Source organism: Venustampulla echinocandica, assembly GCF_003357145.1.
Source record: "Venustampulla echinocandica strain BP 5553 chromosome Unknown scaffold_0, whole genome shotgun sequence".
Classification (NCBI taxonomy): domain Eukaryota; kingdom Fungi; phylum Ascomycota; class Leotiomycetes; order Helotiales; family Pleuroascaceae; genus Venustampulla; species Venustampulla echinocandica.
This window is the reverse complement of record NW_022474205.1, coordinates 7,036,000-7,057,296: the sequence shown is the minus strand read 5'-3', so window position 1 is coordinate 7,057,296 and position 21,297 is coordinate 7,036,000. Positions and strand designations below refer to the sequence as shown.

The 21,297-nt window shown below is 50.5% G+C and overlaps 5 protein-coding genes across 5 annotated transcripts; 2 read left to right on the top strand and 3 right to left on the bottom strand.

Annotated features, from left to right (window-relative positions):
• Positions 1-260: 260 nt before the first annotated feature.
• Positions 261-8,015, top strand: BP5553_02209 (Acyl transferase hydrolase; the record flags this gene model as incomplete). Its single annotated transcript, XM_032010832.1, has 12 exons — positions 261-735; positions 794-911; positions 973-1,628; positions 1,688-2,293; positions 2,346-3,770; positions 3,819-5,698; positions 5,753-5,959; positions 6,007-6,084; positions 6,135-6,209; positions 6,261-6,598; positions 6,655-7,135; positions 7,185-8,015. 12 exons carry the CDS (start codon positions 261-263, stop codon positions 8,013-8,015), a joined length of 7,170 nt encoding a protein of 2,389 aa, XP_031874886.1.
• Positions 8,016-9,165: 1,150 nt separating this feature from the next.
• On the bottom strand, positions 9,166-10,029 carry BP5553_02208 (uncharacterized protein; the record flags this gene model as incomplete). The annotated part of the gene is made up of 2 exons (XM_032010831.1): positions 9,166-9,788; positions 9,990-10,029. 2 exons carry the CDS (start codon positions 10,027-10,029, stop codon positions 9,166-9,168), a joined length of 663 nt encoding a protein of 220 aa, XP_031874885.1.
• A 1,154-nt stretch (positions 10,030-11,183) lies between these two features.
• On the bottom strand, positions 11,184-12,467 carry BP5553_02207 (uncharacterized protein; the record flags this gene model as incomplete). Its single annotated transcript, XM_032010830.1, has 1 exon — positions 11,184-12,467. The coding sequence occupies one exon, from the start codon at positions 12,465-12,467 to the stop codon at positions 11,184-11,186; it is 1,284 nt and encodes a 427-aa protein (XP_031874884.1).
• An 814-nt stretch (positions 12,468-13,281) lies between these two features.
• Positions 13,282-16,369, top strand: BP5553_02206 (Rnapii degradation factor def1; the record flags this gene model as incomplete). Its single annotated transcript, XM_032010829.1, has 4 exons — positions 13,282-13,585; positions 13,689-14,166; positions 14,217-14,995; positions 15,051-16,369. The coding sequence occupies 4 exons, from the start codon at positions 13,282-13,284 to the stop codon at positions 16,367-16,369; spliced, it is 2,880 nt and encodes a 959-aa protein (XP_031874883.1).
• A 1,296-nt stretch (positions 16,370-17,665) lies between these two features.
• Positions 17,666-20,932, bottom strand: BP5553_02205 (uncharacterized protein; the record flags this gene model as incomplete). Its single annotated transcript, XM_032010828.1, has 1 exon — positions 17,666-20,932. One exon carries the CDS (start codon positions 20,930-20,932, stop codon positions 17,666-17,668), a length of 3,267 nt encoding a protein of 1,088 aa, XP_031874882.1.
• Between the last annotated feature and the right edge of the window lie 365 nt (positions 20,933-21,297).

Below are 21,297 nucleotides of genomic sequence, written 5' to 3'. Positions count from 1 at the left end.
GCTGAGCGGGCACTCAATTCGAGAGGTAATAAAATAAAATAAAATAAAATAATCACTCACCGACCCCCATCCTCTTTGTGAACACGCGAATACAAATACATGTGGCTTTCCAAGGTCTAGCACGGCATCCTATCCTTATTAGAGGTGGGGGGAACTTAGAAGGAAGTCGTTAATCTCCCTTATTACCTTCAGAATATTCCACCAAGACAGCTGGAGTGAAAGCCGCCAACTCTTCTTTGACTTTCCATCATATCTCCAAGATGGTAATGAACGATGGGGGCGATGGGGCTTATGCCTACACTGCCCAGAATGTCCGGACAGAAGCCATAGATCAGGCCAAAAAGTACTACAAACAAGATCCTATTGCAGTCATTGGTCTTGCCAACCGTCTTCCAGGCAACAGCAACAATCCAAGTCAACTCTGGGATTTCCTAGAACGGGGCGGCGTGGCTGGAAATGACCCTCCAGAGTCTCGGTTCAGCCTCAAAGGCCATTATGATAAATCGCTGAAACCGCACACAATCCGGACTCCAGGAGCAATGTTCCTTGAGAGCATTGATCCTGCTGAGTTTGATGCTCAGTTTTTCAATATCAACAGAACGGATGCAATTGCCATGGACCCGCAGCAACGACAGCTGCTAGAGGTGGTGTATGAGGGATTTGAGAATGCGGGCTTAACTCTCGAGCAGATGCACGGGTCGTTATTTGGTTGTTTTGTTGGCTCGTATGCAGTTGGTAAGGCACTTCCCCTTTTCATATCTCGCGTATATTTCTTGCTGATAACCGCGGCCAGATTATCAAGATATGCAATTCCGAGATCCGGAGGACCGAGCAACTGGAATCACTGTCGGAGCGGGACGGGCTATCCTGAGTAACAGAATTAGCCACTTCTTCAACTTGAAAGGAGCAAGGTAAATATGCAAACGCCCCTGAAGCTATGTAACAAGGCCTCAGCTAATTTGATGCATGTAGTATGACCATCGATACGGCCTGCTCAGGTAGTTTAGTATCTGTCGATGTAGCATGCCGCTATCTGCAGACCAGACAAATCAATGGCGCAGTTGTAGCCGGCGCGAATCTGTACCTAAGCCCTGACCAAAATCAGGATATGGGTGCCATGCGTGTGACATCCTCGGCAACGGGGAAATGTCATACATTTGATGCCAAAGCCGACGGGTATTGCAAGGCTGAGGCAGTCAATGTAGTTATCCTAAAACGGCTCGATGATGCATTGAGAGATGGCGACCCTATTCGGGCCATCATTCGGGGAACTTCAACAAACAGTGACGGCTGGACGCCCGGGATTGCAAGTCCTGCTGCCGAGGCACAAGCTATAGCGATCAGAGCTGCTTATGAGGCTGCTGGAATCAGCGATTTTAATGGTACTGGATACCTCGAATGCCATGGGACTGGAACCCTGGCTGGAGATCCGATCGAGGTTTCGGCAGCAGCGTCTGTATTCGGACCAACTCGGTCAGCGGAGAAGCCGTTGGTTATTGGATCCATCAAGAGCAATATTGGCCATTCGGAGCCTGCTGCTGGCATTAATGGACTCATCAAAGCTGTTCTCGCCGTCGAAAAGGGCATTATTCCTGGGAACCCCACCTTCATTGACCCAAACCCCAAAAGTGAGTAATTTATTAGGCGGAATCCATGAAATAAAAGTAGGTTATTGACGCAAACACAGTTGATTTCAAGGACCTCAAAGTCCGCGCAACAAGGACCGCAATCCCATGGCCTGACATGCCATCCCGCATAGCGAGTATCAACTCCTTCGGCTACGGAGGTTCCAATGCACATGCTGTGATTCAGGACGCCGAATCGTTCGCCGCAGGGTCTGCGAAAAACCACATCTCCTCCTTTGCGGTTAACGAGGATGACTTTTTTGCTGATGAGGAAGAGACTTCCACACGGCCGCAAATCCTGGTATTCTCCGCCAATGACGAGCAATCACTCAAATCATACACCCAGGTGTTGAAAAAGCATCTCATGAACCCCAGTGTGAATATTTCCCTTTCAGATCTCACACATACGTTGTCAGAGCATCGTAGCCGGCTTTTCAATCGGGGATTTTTGGTCACGAAATCAGCTAGTATCGATGAAAGTTCCATCGTGTATGGTAAGAAAGGCACGGATGTGCCGAGAATTGGGTTTGTGTTCACTGGTCAGGGCGCTCAGTGGTCACAGATGGGAAAGAGTTTAGTGGAATTATTCCCATCTGCAACAAAACTCCTTCAGCGGCTCGACCGTGCCTTGCAGACACTGCCCAACCCTCCCAAGTGGTCGCTCCTGAGTATGTTTCCTATGAAGCCCCAGTCCACCTTCAGTACAGCTAACAGTTGTAGACGAGCTCGTCGAAAATCGCAGCCCCGAGCATCTCCGCCTGCCCGAATTCTCTCAACCACTGGTTACAGCATTGCAGCTTGTAATCGTTGAAGTTTTCGGGAACTGGGGAATAAATGCACAAAAGGTAGTTGGGCACTCCTCTGGTGAGATAGCTGCCGCATATGCTGCTGGCTATTTAACCCCAGAAGAAGCAATAAAAGTAGCCTTCTTTAGAGGGCAAGCTGCGAAGGATCTGCAAGATGACGCCCAGGAGAGTGTTGGTATGTTGGCTGTTGGTCTAGGAGCTGACAAAGTTCATGCCTACATCTTGGACTTAGCAGGCGAAGTGCAAATTGCCTGCTACAACAGTCCCAGTAGTATAACGCTATCAGGAAAGACCTCGGAGCTAGAGAAAGTCAAGATTCGACTGCAAGCCGATGGCCATTTTGCACGCTTGTTACAAGTCAATTTGGCATATCATTCCAAGTTTATGTTCAAGATTGGCGAACACTACGAAGAGATGCTTAGGTCGAGTATTTCTCCAGTGGCTGGAGGCAAATCCACTTCCATGGTTTCCTCCGTCACAGGTCGTGAGATGGACCAGTTCGCCGACGCAGCATACTGGAAAAGCAACATGGTCTCACCCGTACGGTTTGACCAAGCTTGCCACGAGTTGCTTTTAGCACAAGACAGCATCGACATCCTGATTGAAATTGGGCCTAGCGGCGCTCTGGCAGGGCCCGTTGGCCAGATAATAAAAGATATCTCAGGCTCCACGACCCAGTACTTCGCAGCCGCAAAACGCGGCCCAGATTCTGCTCTTCCCATGTTCAACATCGCAGGCCAACTTTTCATTGCCGGCGGCTCCGTCAACTTCTCCCGCGTCAACAACGCTGGAGATGAGGCAACCTCGCCTCCTGCCACGATTATCGATCTCCCAAATTATGCGTGGAACCACGCGACGAAGTATTGGCATGAGAGTGATGCCAGCAAGGACTGGCGCTTCCGGCCATTCATACACCACGATTTACTCGGGAGCAAGATCCTGGGGGCGCCATGGCATACTCCGACGTACAAAAAGAGCTTGGATCTGAAGGACGTCCCATGGCTCAAGGACCACAAGATGGGATCTGATATCCTCTTCCCGGCATCTGGGTATATTTCAATGGCCATCGAGGGGCTACATCAGTGCCGCCAGATGACCAGTCAGGATGAAGTCGATGGTCCGTTGGCTGCAGACCAGCGTCGGTATCGCCTACGCAACATTAAGTTTGACAAAGCACTGGTGTTGGAGGAAAACGAGGATGCGAAGATTTTCCTAACTCTGTCGGCACATCCAGGAACAAAGGACTCGTGGTATGACTTCAAGGTATCGTCTTCCAGAGACGGAGTCCGAAGTGACCATTGCCTTGGCTTAATTCGTCTCGAGAACGTTCCTATAGAGAGTGAGAAACATCCCCCTGACATATCGCTCAAAACTAACAATAAAATAGTTGCGGTCGGCAGTGATTTAGCACCACTGCAATATCCATCAAAGGGACCTTCTTGGTACAAAGCTCAGACCAACATAGGGTATGGTTTTGGACCGGAGTTCCAGAAAGTGCTGGAGGTGGAATCAGTCTCAGGACATCGAAAAAGCCGAGCCCTCGTTTCTCTCAAAGAGCCTCCATCGGCATGGTCCCCGCAGTCTCTATATCCTATGCATCCTGCCTGCATTGATGGTTGCTTCCAGACCGTGACACCCTCTTTGTGGGCAGGGGATCGAAGCTCCATCAATGCTGTCCTAGTCCCCGCTGGTATCGATAACCTTGTGATAAATCCACAGAAGACGCGACCTGATATCGGCATATCTGTTGCAACTTCGGAATACACCGGTCGTGGCCGTCAAGAGGAGCACAAGAACTTTTTCTCATCGTGTTCCGTCTATGACCCAGATACCGGTGCATTGCTACTTGAGCTCACCGGCTTGCGATATCACAAGCTTGATACCGGAATCGAAGGCCATGCTGCACATACGTACAATTCTTCTGTCTGGAATCCCGACTTGACGTTCCTATCCCCGGAATTACTCCCATCCCTAAAATACGATGGATCTTCCGCCATCAATCAGATAATTGATCTAGCAGCGCACAAGAAGCCGACGTTGAAAGTCATGGAGATCAACTCCTCCGATGATACTTCAACACTCTGGTTCCAAGGAGGAGATCGGTCGCTCAGAGCAGCTTATGACCAATACTCCTTTGCTTCCTCTGATCCAAAAGCCATGATTGCAGTCCAGACCGAATTTGAGTTTCAACGCAACACTTCCTTCAGTCTCTTGGAAATTACCAAGCCGGACTTTGTGGCGTCCCAGTCGGATATCGATCTCGTCATTGTCAAGCGAGCTTCTTTCTCTAAGGACGACCTTTTGATTATAGCAAAGAATGTCCGTTCTCTGCTATCCGACGGAGGCAGAGTGCTCTTTGTGGAACAAAGCTCAGGTTCCGAGTCGGACTCCGATGACAGCGGGATAGTGGTGGTGAATAAGGCACCACCACTAGACCTGAAGTCTCTCTCAGCCAGCCTGCAGGCGACTGGTCTTTCTGGGATTCTCCAAATTCCATGCGATTCAGTCAAGTCAGCCTTCTTGGCAGTTGCGGAGCCCCAAATTTCAGATGCCGCCAATGCTACTCGTAGTCTTTCCGTTGTGCATCTATCTGAGGGCACACACATACCCCCAGCTATAAGCAAAGCACTCCAAACGTCCGGTTGGCAAGTCACATCGCACACGCACAACTCTACCGACCTTCCACCCAATAGCACTGTCCTTGTCCTAGATGAACTCTTCTCTCCTATTCTGGCAACAATCTCCGAGAAGCAATGGCTGACGCTCAAGCATCTCATCGCACAGCGGAGCAAAATCCTCTGGTTGACATCAGGTTCACAACTGGATGTAACAACGCCAGATAATGCGCTCATACATGGCCTGTTCCGCACGATCCGCGCGGAAGACCGCAGCCTGCATATCACGACGCTGGATATCGAGTCGCTCAGCATCCCAGCAAGCAGCGCCGCGGTACAGAATGTCCTCGCATCTTTGCTCGCACCACTTCCAAAGACCGGGCTGGAGAGCGAATTTGTGGAAAGAAGGGGTGTCATCTATGTTAATAGAATTTTGCCAGATGTTGCTGTCAATCAGCTCAAGAGTGATGAGATTAATGGAGCAAATCCCGTTGTTCAGTCACTGCATGATATAGATGGAGTGGCAATGCTAAGGGCTCAAAGATTAGGAACCTTGGACGCCCTCGAGTATTCTCAAACCACCGAGAAGGAGGTCGCGATTAAGGATAACAACGTGGAAGTTGAACTATTCGCTGCTGGCTTGAACTTCAAGGTACGTACCTCGCTTGAACCGAGTGAAGAATAAGGTAGTAACATTGGACGGTAGGATGTGGCCGTAACCATGGGCATCGTGCCAGAGAACGAGTATCTCCTAGGTCTTGAGGGTGCTGGCGTTGTGAGAAGAGTCGGTAAAGGAGCAAGAGACTATAGAGTCGGCGATCGAGTGGCTGTACTCAGAAATGGGACCTTCGCAAACAGGATACAAGTTCCGATTGAGCGGACTCATCATATACCAGATACACTGTCGTTTGAGGTACGCTGCATTGATTCCAGTTTCTACCCTCGCTAACGAAAACATAGGACGCGGCTACCATTCCCCTTGTCTACTTAACATCAGTTTATTCTCTTTTCAACACTGCAAATCTGAAGGAGGGCCAGGTAAGGGAACCTATCATATGCTCGGGCCAGATTGCAGCTGACACTTCTAGTCTGTACTGATTCACTCCGCCGCCGGGGGCATTGGAATCGCTTGTATCCAACTCGCTCAATTTGTTGGGGCAGAGGTATGCTTAAATAACACTGAGCCACTGGGAGTTTAATTCTAACATCATTAGATATATGTCACCGTCGGAACTGATGAGAAGCGGAAGTTCCTCTCGGAAACGTTTAAAATTCCAACTGAGAGGATATTCTCATCCCGTACCACACAATTCGCCTCGGAAATCTTGGCAGCGACGGAAGGGAGAGGTATCGACGTTATCATCAACTCATTGACTGGCGAGTTGCTTGATGAGTCATGGAGAATCTGTGCTGATGGTGGCACTATGGTCGAAATCGGAAAGAAAGATATTGTGGATAGGAATCACCTCTCCATGGAACCATTCGATCGAAATTGCTCCTTTAGGGCGGTGGATTTCTCGCACAAGCAAGTCACTGATCCTATGATCCATAAGTAAGTCTTTCCTTCATTTAAATTTGTTGCCTACAGCCATAACTTACATATGATAGGTTGTTGAAACAGACCTTCAATCTCCTTCGAGGCGGCCACATCGGACCTATCCACCCAGTCAAGATCTTCCCCTTCGATGATATACCGGCTGCATTTGCGTATATGCGTAGCGGGCGACACATTGGGAAGATTGTCGTCACGAGTGGCATCAATGCAAAAGTCAAAGTACCAATCCGCCCTGCTCGTCGACAGCTAACTCTTAGAGGCGATGTCTCATACCTCATCGTTGGCGGCCTTAAGGGCCTTTGTGGGAGTCTAGCCGTCCACTTGGCGCAACATGGTGCGAGGCATATCATTTCTATGTCACGCAGTGGCTGTTCCGATGAACGATCGCAAGCCATAGTCAGGAACTGTGCGGCACTGGGCTGCCAAATTCAGGAGGCAAAGGCAGACGTCTCGAATGTCAGCGACGTTCAACGCGCCTTCAAAGAGGCAGCAGTTCCCATTGGGGGCGTATTGCAAGGCGCCATGGTTCTGAGGGTATGTATCACTCGCGACTCATTATTTTACCAACCATTGACTTTGTTAGGATAAACCGTTCGAAGTCATGACCGTGGAGGAGTACCACACCACTATTTCCAATAAGGTACAGGGCACATGGAACCTCCACAAGGCAGCAATAGAACACAACTTGCACCTGGACTTTTTCACCCTGCTATCCAGTATTTCCGGGGTAGTCGGGCAGAAGGGTCAGGCAAACTACGCTGCCGCCAATGCCTTCTTGGACGCATTCGCCAGATATCGGCAACGACTAAACCTTCCGGCAAACTCGGTCGACCTTGGTGTAATTGAAGATGTGGGGTATGTCGCAGAGCAAGGTGGGATGGCACAGCATTTCGACAGGCGACAATGGACGTATATCAATGAGAGCGTCCTACGCAAGATTCTGTCTTACTCCATTTTCCAACAGACATCCCCAGCCAATGCTGCTACCTCTGCTCAGCTCATAACTGGAATTCCGGTTCCTCAGCCAAATGACTCGGAGCTCCTTCGGGACGCCCGCTTCGCCGGACTTTTCATCGGTGACGACTCCAGCAGTGGAGCAGGAAAAGGAGGCAACGATGGCGCAAAAGACATCCAGGCGCTTCTGCTGCTTCACCGGTCAGGAGCCGAGCCCGCTGTTGTTCTTGCCTCTGCAGTCGAAGTCGTCAACAAGCAATTTGTCAAGACACTGCGACTGGAGTCGCCGATGGAACCTGCGAAGTCGTTAGCCACGTATGGTCTGGATTCACTTTCTGCGGTTGAGTTCCGAAACTGGGTCAGGGCAGAGTTGGGTGCGGAACTGACGCTCCTGGATATTACCAATGCGTCGAGCCTATTTGCGTTGTGTGAGAAGATCATTGCGAAGATAGCACTCTAAATTGAGTAGATAGGGTAGAGGGTCATTCTCAAGAGCAATATAGTCGATGGCGTTTTTTGGCTTCGAATCTCTAGAGCTGTGCTAGTATACATCCTTGTCATTCGACAGAAAAGATCAAGTTCGTATCTTCTTACTAAGTTCACCGCTTCCAGCTTCCTGGCTACTCATAGAGATATGTCAACATTTGCATAATCTCGTAGTTTGTTTGTGATTTTCGTTGGGGTCACAACGCGAAAGGAGCAGTCGTATAAATCGGTATCGTAAACCCAATAGCATAGCTAAATCCGGTTTTGTTATCATACCTATTTTCCCTCACTCCTAGTCACGATATCATCCATCGCATTCATCACGGCTATGGTCGGAGGAGGGTGCATTTGAGCATTGGGCGGCAATCCGCGATCATGTTAACGCGATTGCATCCGTGAGTTGTGAGACAATCACTTGATAGAGCGCGTAACAACCACTCCATACCTTAGGCAGCCTCATCAGATTCGGGATTGCATGGCGCGTCCCTTTGTTGCCATGTTGGACTTGGACGCAAGAGCTCCCGCGTGGAGTTGCAATTGGGTGTGAAGCTAATAAGAGTGATCCCTGCGTATGAATAGCCAAGCCAAACCGAGTGATGCCGTGCTTGTAATAGGGCTGCCAGATTAAATGGAATAACAGTTTTGATAACGATACATATAATGGGATCGAAGGATGAATTTCAGCGCCATAAAAGTGCCTTGACTTCCTAGATGCTAGCGTCAATTGCCAATCTCAGGTCAAAGCTCCGGCAGGGTGCATTTTGAAGGTAATGTACCGGTGTACTCGCAGATTCTACGTGGCTCTAAATCAATGAAAGTTGGCATTGGCAGAGGCATTCACATAGTGGGAAATACTGATAAAGTACCCGTTTTTTACCAATGCGTGTCGCCCAGCGATGAAATATGTACAACCCGCCATTTTTGTCCCCCGCCCATAAAAAAGCAATCCACCACCTTCATAACATGGAAACCCTACCCAAGCGCCTATCCATTTCATATAGATAACCGATTCCCTTACCTACCTACCATACCTACCTATCTTACCTACCAATCGCGCCAACCTAACCAATCAGCCTTCCCCATCATGACCCATCATTAATCATGCTCCACCCATCCACCATAAATCAGTTCTCAGTAGTTGCTTGACTCCTAGTCCTCCTCTGCGCTCTGCCCACGGCCGGTATCTTTTTGTCCTTCTTAGCCGAGCCACTTCCGCTGCCCTTTGGTCGACCCGGTTTCTTCTTTTCCCCATTGGTGGGGGCGGCAGCACCATTGGCCTCGACCTTCTGTTTCTTCACTTCGTTGCCGTTCGCGACGTCTGTAGGTTCACTTGCATCAGCTTTCTCATCTGCCTTTCTCTTTTCGCCGGCTTGAGGTTCCCCTTGATCGGCCTGCGCCGGTGTAATTTCATCCTCCTTCTCCTTGACTTTTCCGACTTCGGGGTCCTTTGGCGCTTGTTCCTGTTCTTCTTCTTTATGCTCTTCTTTATTCTCATTGAGAGGCTGCTGCTCTTCCGAAGGGGCGACGCCGTTCTTTTTATCGGGTTCAGGAACAGAAGGCTTCGGGTCGTCGGCGGGCTTCGCAACATCGTTACCATTAGTCTCAGTATGAGCTACAGAGCTGGGCTCATCGCTAGACTTTTTGGTGGACTCGTCGCCTGCCTGCGCTGCGACGACTGTGACTGGGAGTCCATCGGGGTTGGCCGCCGCGGTTCCAGTGGGATCGGATCCATCTGCAACCCAGGATACTAAGGCATCATGTCAGCGCGATTGCGTTGAGACGAGTCGCCAGGTGGCTTTGGATGGTTTGGGGGTCTTCGGATTTAAGGAAATCGAAGCCCAAAATGAGAAAAGAAAGGATATATAGTTAATTATTACACCTCAGCTTCTGGAAATAGGCGTATCATGCGCTCAAATCTCAATGCCACCGACATAGAGCTGTTTCATACCTTTGTCGCCCGCTGGAACTTCCTGGACCTGGTCAGACATTTCGATGACGTACGAAAGCGGAGCTCAAGGGCAATCTGCGGCTAATGGAGATAATGGGGTCGCTGGATATAATTGATGTCCACGATTCAGATATGCTGGTTATATGGTTTGCGCTGATATAATTGATGCGTTGCGACAGAAAAGGGAGCAAGGCACTACTCGGGAGAGGGAGGGAGAGGGAGAGCTGACGTTGCGAACGGGGAGGTTGGAGGTTGGAACGGGGAGCTTGTGGAGAAGAGGCAAGGTACCTGATCAGCAGTACCTATTCACGTGAGGCTGAGTAAGGACTCATCCCCGTCATTCCCGGTTTGGGAGGAGGAGGATCGACGATAACGGAATTGTTGAACTGAGTGGCTGGACTGAAGCTTATTTGCATCATAGGCCTCCGCCCGAGCTGAATTGCCTGATTTGAGTGTCTTTGGCACCAAGACTAGGCTGTTGACCGCCCTATTGTTACTCATAAGGAATCTGCTCCTCTCCGAAGTATAAATCCCTAGGTATACTTCGTAGCCCGTACGAGGTTCCCGGGAGGTGAGGTTATGTACCAAAGGTACCTAGCTACGTTATTCGATACCCCATAGTAGCAAAAACGCAAAGCTGAAGTCCAGATTGCGGGGAAGACAGGGGTGTATCATCCAAGGGTTAATTAGCCTGCAATTGGGAGCATGATACTTCGTCCAAGTCGAGACTCCTCAAGACCATGGCAGCAAGAGATTGGGTCTGCTATCACTAGATATATACCTAAATAATGCGATCTAAACGTCTTTTGGCGGATAGGCACGGCGAGGAGAGGGGTCGCCCTTATTATACTCTTAACACCTAGGCTCAATGTTGACGTTCAAGGCTTGATTTCAGATACCACAAATCAACGACGAAGACTAATTCAAAGGGTGTGACACTCTTCCCCTATTATTCGAAGCGATATATGGCTGCACATCAATGTATATACTGTTTCCATCCCGTTGCGTCTTGATATGTCCATACCACCACAATTTGATTTCCTCCTAGCCCTTAACCTTGACACCAGCTAATGAACCCCCAACTCCGAGAAACATGCACTATCAACCTGCACCCTGCTAGCTTGATCTTTGCCTCTGAAACATACTCGAATAATACGCTTCCTGCTGCCGTGATTTCTGATGGCATTTCCCCACTCAGGCAAGAGCGATGGTACTAAGCATTTCAAGCGACGATGCCTCCGCTACTTGGTCATTCAAGGCTTGGTGTTGATGTTCCCCTAAATCTTCTGAGAAGTTGCTGCGTAGAAACTGCATAACCCAATCAGCCTCGCTATAACGATCGTTGTCGAGCAAGAACTTGGTAGTATTAAGACCCAGCCCTATCGCCTGTCTTCGCACCAATGGCGCTTTAATTATGGGGTTAGATTGGAGAACCATGCGGGGCCAACGGCGGAGCGTTCTCAATGCCAGTTCTGCGCTGGGACGACTTGGATGGAGAAGATGTAGGTGCGCTGAAGCGAATCTAAAGCTCCGATCGCCTTGTACTATTGTTACGAGGCTGAGGAAAGACTCAAATCTTTCTTCGCTTGGCGGTAAACGAATTCCATAGGATTCCCGTGTCTGTCCGATGAGAGAATTCAGCGCTGGCACAAGTAATAGTCGTCTTGTCCTCAAGTCCAGAGGCATGCCCTCCATATAGGACCACGCTTTCTCTGCGCAGAGATACGCTGAATCTAGGCTAACGTCTCCATAGGAAATTTCTGCCCGGATGAGGTTATCCAACAACGTTCTCATTTTCGTTCGTCTCTCGGTGATTTTTGACGAAGGAAGAGGCACGGTAAGGAGCTCCAAAGCCTTCGTTGTTAACGTCCAAGCAGCATCGCGCAAACCTTCGGCGATCAAAAATTGCATGAAGATAGTGGAAAAGTGTGGGTTGAACAACAAATGATGTCCACCATGATCTATAGCTTCACTTGATGCGAGCCACCTCAATACCTTCAGTCCAGCCCCCGACTGCTTCATCCCATCCCTTGACTTCGCAGGGTTTGATGAGATAATGTATTCCTTCTCATGGCGTAGACAATAAGCCGCTTTGTCAATATCCATCATGCCATGTGCAACTGCTCGCTCAAACATGGCCATTGGGCTTGGAACACCTGTGGGTCGGATATGCCCAGAATTGAACAGAGGATTCGAGAGTATCGACTGTAAATGTCGGTCCACATGGTTGTCCCTTCTGTGTAGAGGTTGTGCTCTGGTGCGCTTTTGAATGGCAGATTTAGAGGTTGCAGGCCCAGCCGAATCAGCCTCTGAGCCTGGCTCAGACACTGCCTGCCCATGTTCTGCGTCGAGATGTGATCGGAACGAGGTCGTAAGAACATTGAAGAGTTTGCGAGCTTCGGGGGCACTTAATGGTACACGAGGGTGTAGCAGCGTTGCTATAGATTGCGATAGCAGGACCTGTGAGGAACGAAACATCTTGTCCTGGGGAGCACCGCAGTTGCTCAAGGCAGGATTGAGGGGATCAAAGTTGTGCGCGCAATCGGATGCTAACACGCACGTAGAGTAGCATCGGCGCACTGTCCAAGGGAATGGGATAAACGCCGATCAATGAAGCTGTACTTCGTTTCTTTGAGGGATTTGGAATATGGTACGTAGTAAGGGAGGGATAATGTGCAGTGCCTTGTATTCTCAATCTCATCGTTCGACACGCTCGCGAGGGTGTCATCCGAGACGGATTGAAGCCTCAGACAGCAATATCACGTGCACATCAGTAATCACTAGCACGTGCATCCCAGCCACACCCAAGATGCCGCCACCGCCGTCGCCTTCGCCCCAGAACGATCGCCGCGGTGGCGAATTTATATATCCAGCTGTTTTGATACGAAGTAGAGACTGCAAACAGCTCTTCCATCCACAATACAAATTCGCCCCCATTCACATCCATTCACACCCTTTCAGGCCAATCACTGTTTTGCTCCAATACCCTGCCTCTCTCCCTTGCAAATACCTACCTCCTACGAAGTACCTTAGGCAAGGTATACAAGAAGAGACGAGACGCGAGCACGTGACGCCACCGCTCTGAGTCTGCACTGGCTACTCCGTACTCCGTACTAACTGTACGCGAACCGAAAAGGTTATTCAGGGCGTCATTCCTTTCGCAACATCAAACAATCACTTCTCCAACCCAAACCAACCTCACTCCCCCCCTCTACATCTACATATACAGACACAGCCACATCCTCCTTCTTTCTGCCCTCATTGACTTACATCACCATACCCTCACAGCCTAATGTCTGAGGTACAATCTCGACCTGCCGCCCCGCGCGGTAGAGGCCCAGCTCGTGGCGGCCGGGGAGGCTTCTCATCCAGAGGACGCGGTAGCAGAGGTCACGCTACCAACGGCGATAAAGCTGGCCAGACAGCAACTGCATCAATTGAAGACAGCGGAGAAGTAGGCCAACTGAAGAGGCAGTATGGCAGCAAGGTCAATACCATCAAGGAGATGTTCCCCGACTGGACGGATGAAGATATCGTGTTTGCTCTGCAGGAGACTGACGGCGATCTCGAAGCCACGGTTGGTCGCATAACAGATGGTATGTCTCTCTCCGTACCTGGACTGGATTTTATTTACGAGCACCGAAGCGGAAGATGGGGTTTGCTATCAGTCCACTGCCAGTTACTGACCTCGCGATCTAGGCACCATCTCGCAATGGGGCGAGGTTTCGAAGAGCAAGAAAGATCGATCTAGATCAAAGGTGAAGGATGCTACTGCTACAGCATTTGGCGATTCGACCAATCAACCCCGGGTCTCACGCGGCGGCCGAGCTGGCTTTGACAGTGGCAGAGGAGGCCGTGGTCGCGGCGCAGATCGAGGCAGAGGTGGAAAAGGCCGTGGAGCTTCGGTCGCACACACAAATGGAACACGCAAGGAAAATACCGAAGTATCAACCCCTACAACCGAGTCAAATGCATGGGGTGCGACCGCGACTGATGCCCCGGCCTGGGATACCGCTAAACCTGCCGAGAAGACTTCCGAGGACACCCACGGCTCTGGACTTGCATCTGCAACTGCTGCTGCTGCTTCCAGCATTATACCGGATGGCCTCAAGAAGAGCTGGGCCAGCATTCTTCAACCTAAACCGGCTCTGAAGAAGGCCCCAGAACCAGCTGAGAAGTATGTATTGCCACGATCTAATCCCACGAAGCTGCTAACCATGTTTCTAGACCTGTAGAGCCTGTGAAGCCAGAAGAACCTACCGAACCTCCTACTAAAGAACCCGAACCTCCAGTCTCAGAGCCTGCTCCCGTTGAACCTGTCGAAGAAACCCCTGTCCCAACCACTGTCGCTGCAGAACTCGAATCAACAACTGTCACACCTTCAAAAGACCAACTAACCGAGGACAACCTCGACCAACTCCCTGATGCCTCCGGTGATGCCCCAACCGATACCGCTGCGAGTACTACGGCTAGCTCTTGGGACGCTAGAAATCCTGCCACCAGCTCCACAACCTACGCGGCATTACAGCAAGGACCACCACAAGCAATTCGGCCTCCAACTAGCGGCTTTCAAGCTTCTGCTTTGAAGGCGACAGGATCCGGTGGACGCGCCCCAAGTTATACTCGGCGGGTACTCGATCAAGAGGAGGCGGTTCGTATGCCAGGAAACCGGGAGGTTGACCGGGCAGCGGTTCAATTTGGTGCTTTCAATTTGAATGGAGCCGGAGACGAGGATGTTGATGGGGATCGCGAGGAGCCAGAGACTCGTGGTCAACCTCCGCAACACTCACCAGTCGCCCCCCGAGCCTCACTCCCACCCGCACCTGCAGCCCAGCAACCTGCAGCGGCTCCGGAAGGCTTCCCAACACCAAAGCAGTCTGCTGGTTTACCAGCTGCGACACAACCGACCGGTAAGGATTCCTCACTATTCTCTATGTATTCAAAAGCTGACGTTGTGGAAGGTGCCCCAGGTCTCCCAAGCCCACAGCAACTACCCGGTGCTCAGAGTACGTACTTATCGCAAGAGCGTCAGCCAAACGTGTAAACTAACGTTTTTAATAGGCACAGCCCAACAAGGTCCTCAAAGCAACGCAGCATTCAACCAATACGGCCGATATGGACAAGCCGGCGCTCAGGAACAAACATCATTGCCTCAAAAATCCTACGATGCTTTCAGCCAGCAAGCCCCATCAGCTCAAAGCTCGTTCGAAGCCTATCCCAACCAAGGGGCCCAATCCCAGCCTCATCAACAATCGGGGGGTTTCTCCTCCGCACCCAACGAGTTATCGAACTATTATACAGCGGATCCTCAACAGCGCACTGCTTTCAACAACTTTTATAACCAACAATATGGTCTGCAGCAAGGTGCCCAAGGCCAGCAAGATGCGCCTTCGTCTCAGCAGCGATCTTACAGTGGGTTTAACGGACCTCAGGCGACCGAATCATCCCAATTCCCACAAAGCACTGCTCAGCCGGGTCAGTCGCGGTATGCTACGGCAGGGGAGGGCCAAACAAGTGGTCACACCACCCCCAACCCTACTGCTCAAGCCCAACCCGGCGCCAACCAAGCTGGACAGCCACAACCCACCCATCCGCAGCAGCCACAAGGTGCCACTTACCCGTATGGGCATCCGTACTACAGCAGCCCTTACTATTCCGCATACATGAACCAGTACCAGCAATATGGCGCTGGAAATTACCCTGGCGGGCCATATGGCGCAAAGGGAGGGCTTCACCAACCATATCAGGGTTATGCAATGTCTCCAGGGGCTCCTTATGAACACGCCTCGTCCCCTGCCGCTGGTGGTTTTGGGGCATCCTCCCTCCATGGTCGTGATAGTGCCTTGGGTGGTGGATTGGGAGAGTATGGCCGTGCTGTGTCAGGCCAGTCATCTCAGACGCCTCAAGGCCTCGGAGGTAGCGGTGCTTTTAGTGGTGCTGCACATGATGCATTCGGCCGGGGATCATCATATCAAGGTCAAACCCAACAGCATTACACCGCCAACCAGAGCAGCCAACAAGCTGCGACTGATGACTTGAAGCCCTTTGGTGACTCCAAGACTGCGAATGGACCCAGCCCGTCGTTGTCTCAAGCTAACCGACCCGGATCTGCAACCAACACAACTCCAGGATCGGTGCTTCCTCCTCCCCAATCTCAACAGCCTGGCTATGGAGGCTATCCAGCCCACCTCCAGCATGGACATGGCTTGCATGGTAGTCAGGCTGGCAGCCAATATGCCGGCCTAGGAGGAGCAGGTGGTCATCAAGCTGGAAGCCAAGGCCACCAGAACAGCCAATACGGCGGCTACCAAGCTTTCGGAGGCAATTATTATGGCAATAGCCAACAACGTGGTGGATGGGGCGGTAACTACGGACATTAATTGGCCTCGTGAAGCAGCCGCACGTCCTTGGTAGATTACCGTTCCTTCGGAAGATGGAAAATTCATACCAAAACTGTGTTACTACCACATACTCCAACGACTGTTTCTGCTTTACCTCACAGCTCAATTCATCTTGCGTGCAATTTGGGGAACGGATCAAAATTTGAAAATCATGGTCATGGATTTGGTCTGCTCTGGTCTGGTCGTTCATCACATAATGGATTGCGCGCGCGTTTGCGGGCTGGTTGGTCTTGCGCCGCTCAGTCCGTAATTTGTTTTATGTAGTTATGCTGGGTTATTTCGTTGCTACTCTGCACCCTAACTCTTGTTTTCAATTAGGTTTTATGCTTTTCGTTCTCCGCTCTCTACTCGTCTCATCTCGGTCAAGGCCTGAGCCATGCCGTGTGCATGCATGATGTGTTTCCCCCAAAAAAATTGCCATGTAATAATTGAAGCGCGAATTTGGAGGGGACCGGGGTTTCTGTCTGTATTCGTTTTTCGGTCCACGTCCTTTACTTAGCTTGCCATGGAACCAGGTCAATCAGAAATGGATACCAACTGGGGGACGCAAAGAGTGCAATTTGAATTGAAATGGAAATGGAAATTGAAATTGAAATTTGGCGGCTGAGCTGGGTTGGGAGATGGGAACTTGTGTATTAAAGGCTTAGCTTATTTAGTTTTGAGAGCGAGGGCTTGCTGGCTGCTCGCACGGGAACCTACCCCTGTGATCAGTATGAAGTGTGTGGAGAGAACTCGTTTACACTGCTACATGGTGATTTTCGTGACCGAACTTGTGTGGTTACAGCTCTTATAAACGTATCTCATCTCTGGAGCTTTTCTTGGTGTTGAGTTTGTACAATTATTTTGTCCCCTGGCCCCCCCTCTCTCCCTCGGAGCTTCCCTAGGGTTCCCTCTTTTCGAAGGACTATCCCCTCCTCTCTCAGCTCCTTGCCAACTACTTGAAACCGTAGCCAACAAAGTTCTACTGCTCGTATCCCCAACATGTCACGGCAGCATATCCACGACACAGGTAAAGACAGATTAAGCGCCGAGTAAAGGAGCAACATGCATCAAGTCAAATCATCTCGTATTCGATGGAATCAGTCAAGAGTTGATTAATTTTTAATACATTTTTCAAATGCCGTCGATACACCTAGGTAGTGTTTCTTAAATACAGAGCACCGCTCCCACCTAGCTTAACCCAGACCGAAACCCCAGTTCCCAAATAAAACGCCATACTATTAATCATAAGCCATCGTTATCTACCTACCTAGGTACGTAATAGGGTATCATAAATTACAAAATCTCATCGCTGAAAAAGCCCGGGTCGTCGCTTGCCGGATCTGCCATAATCTCAATAGGCCCGTCTCTGCCCAGCCACCAATCCGAAGCGCCTAGTGGCATGTTATACTTTTTCCTCTTTGGTTGTGGCGGGCCGAGGAAGTCTTCTATCCCCTTGAATGCTTTGTGTGCAGTCTGACTGAATATTTCGCCGGTCCAGGCGTCGAGTTTGGTTGGGATGGCCCATGGGAAGAAGGGATCGGAGGGGTGCCAGTTGTTGTGGGTTGAATATTTGGGGTGGCAGTATATGTTACACGTTACTGATTCAGCAACATACCAACCAGTGAAGAGAAGGACGATAAACCCGAACCACGTGAGCTTCCAGTTTCGTTTGCCTTTTGGCTGGTTGGGGCTTTTAGATGGGGGATTGCGGACCCATAGTCTGGGGATCGGAATCTTGAGATAGAGTTTATCATCCTTCTCCCGGGACATCTCCCAAGTTGTCGAAGAGACCTGGTGTTCGAGGCGTTCTATACCCTGTCTAGCGTCCCGGATGCTAGAGGATGTGTTCCTTAAATGCTGGTTCATTTTATCCAGGGTTAAGCTTTGGAGTCTTCTTTGCCTTTCACTATCCGACAAGGGACGGCCTCTCTCGTCGTAGTCCAGATCAGGCAGGGTACCAAGGGCGTTTGCATTGGCCTGTGAAGCTTGCGCGGCTTTAGTCCCTGCATCGATCACAGCCCCTAAATCTTCAAATGTAGAATCTTCATAATTCCCTTCTTGTTTGAGGCGTCGAAGATCTTGTGCAGCGGTAGTTGGCTTTGCGGAATTCATCAGACGTCGTCTAGGCCCCGGTACTGCGGCCGGAGGTGGCTTTGAAGTGTGTTGTCGCGATGATGCACTTCCCGCTGGACCAGCCCGGCCCTTATCTGAAGGATCAGAGATGCCAGACGTACTTTGAGAGCGTCTATACTCTGAGGGCTGAGTTGCAAAATCGGAAGTGTCGACTTCTTCGAGAGGAGAGCTGCTAAGGGAGCTCGAACGCACGTGCCTTACTTTTCGCACAGTAGGTAGTGGTGTCTCAATGTATGCACCCGTCACCCTAGGCGTGGGGCGGGATAGAGGGTCTGCCTTCTTCGGTCTTGGTGTCTCATCGAGCTTCCCATCATCTGAGGATGGAGGCGATGGGGATACTGCGCGAATAGAGTTTCTCTCGGATTTGTTGTCTTGAAGTTCGAAAAGCATCGCCTCGGCCGTGATCCGTTCTTCAGGATCGGCGTCAGATTTTGGAGGGCTATTTGTTCTGCTCCGACGCTTGATATCCACGTCTATATCAAGCCCAGGATTTTCTGCCGCAATTTCTACCGATTTTCTTTTCGCTTTCACAGCGTCCCTATCTGATAATCTTCCAGCAGACAAGTTCCTTTCCAATGGCCTCCCCGATCTGGTCTCTGATAAAGGTTTTGTTGATGCGTCGCTGACTTTTGCCTTCAGCTTGTCAGAAGGCCTTTCTACCTCGAATTCATCTTTCGCCATTTGCTTCTCCCTTAGATCTTCGCTGTGCAGGTTTGCAGATCTTTTATCACTTCTACTCGCTCTTTCGACTTCCTCGGCACCTGGCGGAGCAGGACTGACGCTGAGTACTCTCGATAACGCTCTCAAGGTGTCGAGGGAATCTTCTCGCTGAAGTGACGCATTGCTTCCTGATCGACTGCCACTCCTAGGGCGATACGAACCACTGGGGAATACAGTGACGGGAGTTCCGCGGATCGGATAGCCCTCTTCCTCAATAATAGTCCTTTCATGGAAATCCCCTGCTGCTCCCTCGTTCTCTCCCGGATTGGGGGCTGGAGCTGATTCTCCGTCGTTTATTCGGGAAGTATCAGAGAGAATCGATCTCTCCTCGGAGTTACGTTCTCTAATCTCTTCCAATCGGTTAGAAGCTAGAGCTCGCGCTGTTAAGCTCTGTATTTCCCGATTGCGAATCTCGTCCAGCTTAGTGTTCCTCACTCGAAGCTGGGGACTCGTAGATATTTGTAGTGAGTGTGCCGTAAAATCTAGGTCAGCATCCCACAATTTGCTCTTTTCTGGGGATCCAGTTTTTGGCTGTGCCGAAGTTGGGCGAGACGACGGTGGCGTGGGTTCCTGGAGCGAGGAAATATCTTCAATAGTTGGTAGAGGGGCGTCGGGGGTTTGGGATTGGTATCCTCCTGTACCAAGCTGAAGATCTTTCATGTCCATGGACGGATCTGGTGACAAAATTTTGGCCATCCATTTAGCGCCAGAGGTATTCTTTGCTCTTGTGCCCCATGCTCTTGGTACCCTGATAGGAGGCTCTGGGGTATCCTCAAAACTGCTTGTACTTGTCCTCCGCGCAAGTGTCCTCGTCGTCTCCGCGACTCTAGTACCGGTTTCCCTTGCTGCGTGCTCAGGCGCATCGTCAAGACTGCTCATGCTCGTTTTCTTCTCCAGCGTCTTCGTAGTTTCTGCGACTTTGGGGCCAACCCCTCTTCGCGCCGCAAAAATCGACGTGGTCTCCTGGGTTTTGTTTTTTACAAACAATGGGTTCGTATTGGCAATCGTTCTTGAAGGATGGTCTCGATCTAGCTGAGCTGAGGTTCTCCGCTCGTTCGAAATACCCTGGCCCTCAGCAGGACTGCCACTTCCTTCTCTACTCCTCCGGTTCCTTATTCCAGGGGCGGGACTTGGACTCCCTTCCCTAGGTCCTGTAGAATCACTCTCACTATCCGCCGGGGCGGGGGTATCTCTGTTCTCCCATCGTGGTCTCGAATACGCATTAGCCCTCGGGGGACTAGATGATATTCGATTCTCAGCATTGGCCCTCCCACGCGGAGAATATACGCTCGATCTAGGAATGCGACTCTCGGCCGCCCGTTCCGGACTCTTGGGACTCCTCTCAATATCCCGCATATTATCCGTCGTCGCGACTGTAGACGTGCTTGTCTTGGGTATAAATCCACCATTTTCATCCGTTCTCCTGTAAGCTTCTGTCAGGCCAATCTGAAGAGCTGCTCGCTGCTTCCGCTCCTCCTTCTGTCTCCTATGATCCCGTATTACTTCTTCGGATGTTCGAATGCCTGAAGCGCCGGAACCGTCACTGCGACCCCCACCATATTGCCGTTGCTTCATGCCCACAAAAAGTGGCGGCCGCGACGCGGGATCTTTCAAAGCAAATTTGCTGGGCTTGCGATTCCCATCAGAAGGAGGGTCGGAGTCGATGTCGTGGTTATTGCGCGCTTCATCGCGCTCTAAGTGAGCCATGGTCGCGCTTGTTATGGCTCTAAGTGAAGGGTTCTCATCGTCGGGGTTTGAGAGCTTAGAAATTTAGGAATACGCCCGGAGGATATGGAATTTCATTGAAAACAACGAATCTCAAAGATTTGGTGTTATTGTTGTGGCAATGTGATGTATTGGCGATTTAGAGTTGTAGGTACACCATATGTATTGTCGGAGATAGAGATGCCTCGATGCGAGGTCGCGTTTTCTAGCCCGTCAAAGCCCGCTTATGTATCCAAATCAAGGTTACTTGACCAAGAGAACAAAAAAAACAACAATGCTTCATTCGCAATGAAATATTTTGGGCTTAAGTATATCGATTTACTTGCTGATTCATTCTATGTGGAACA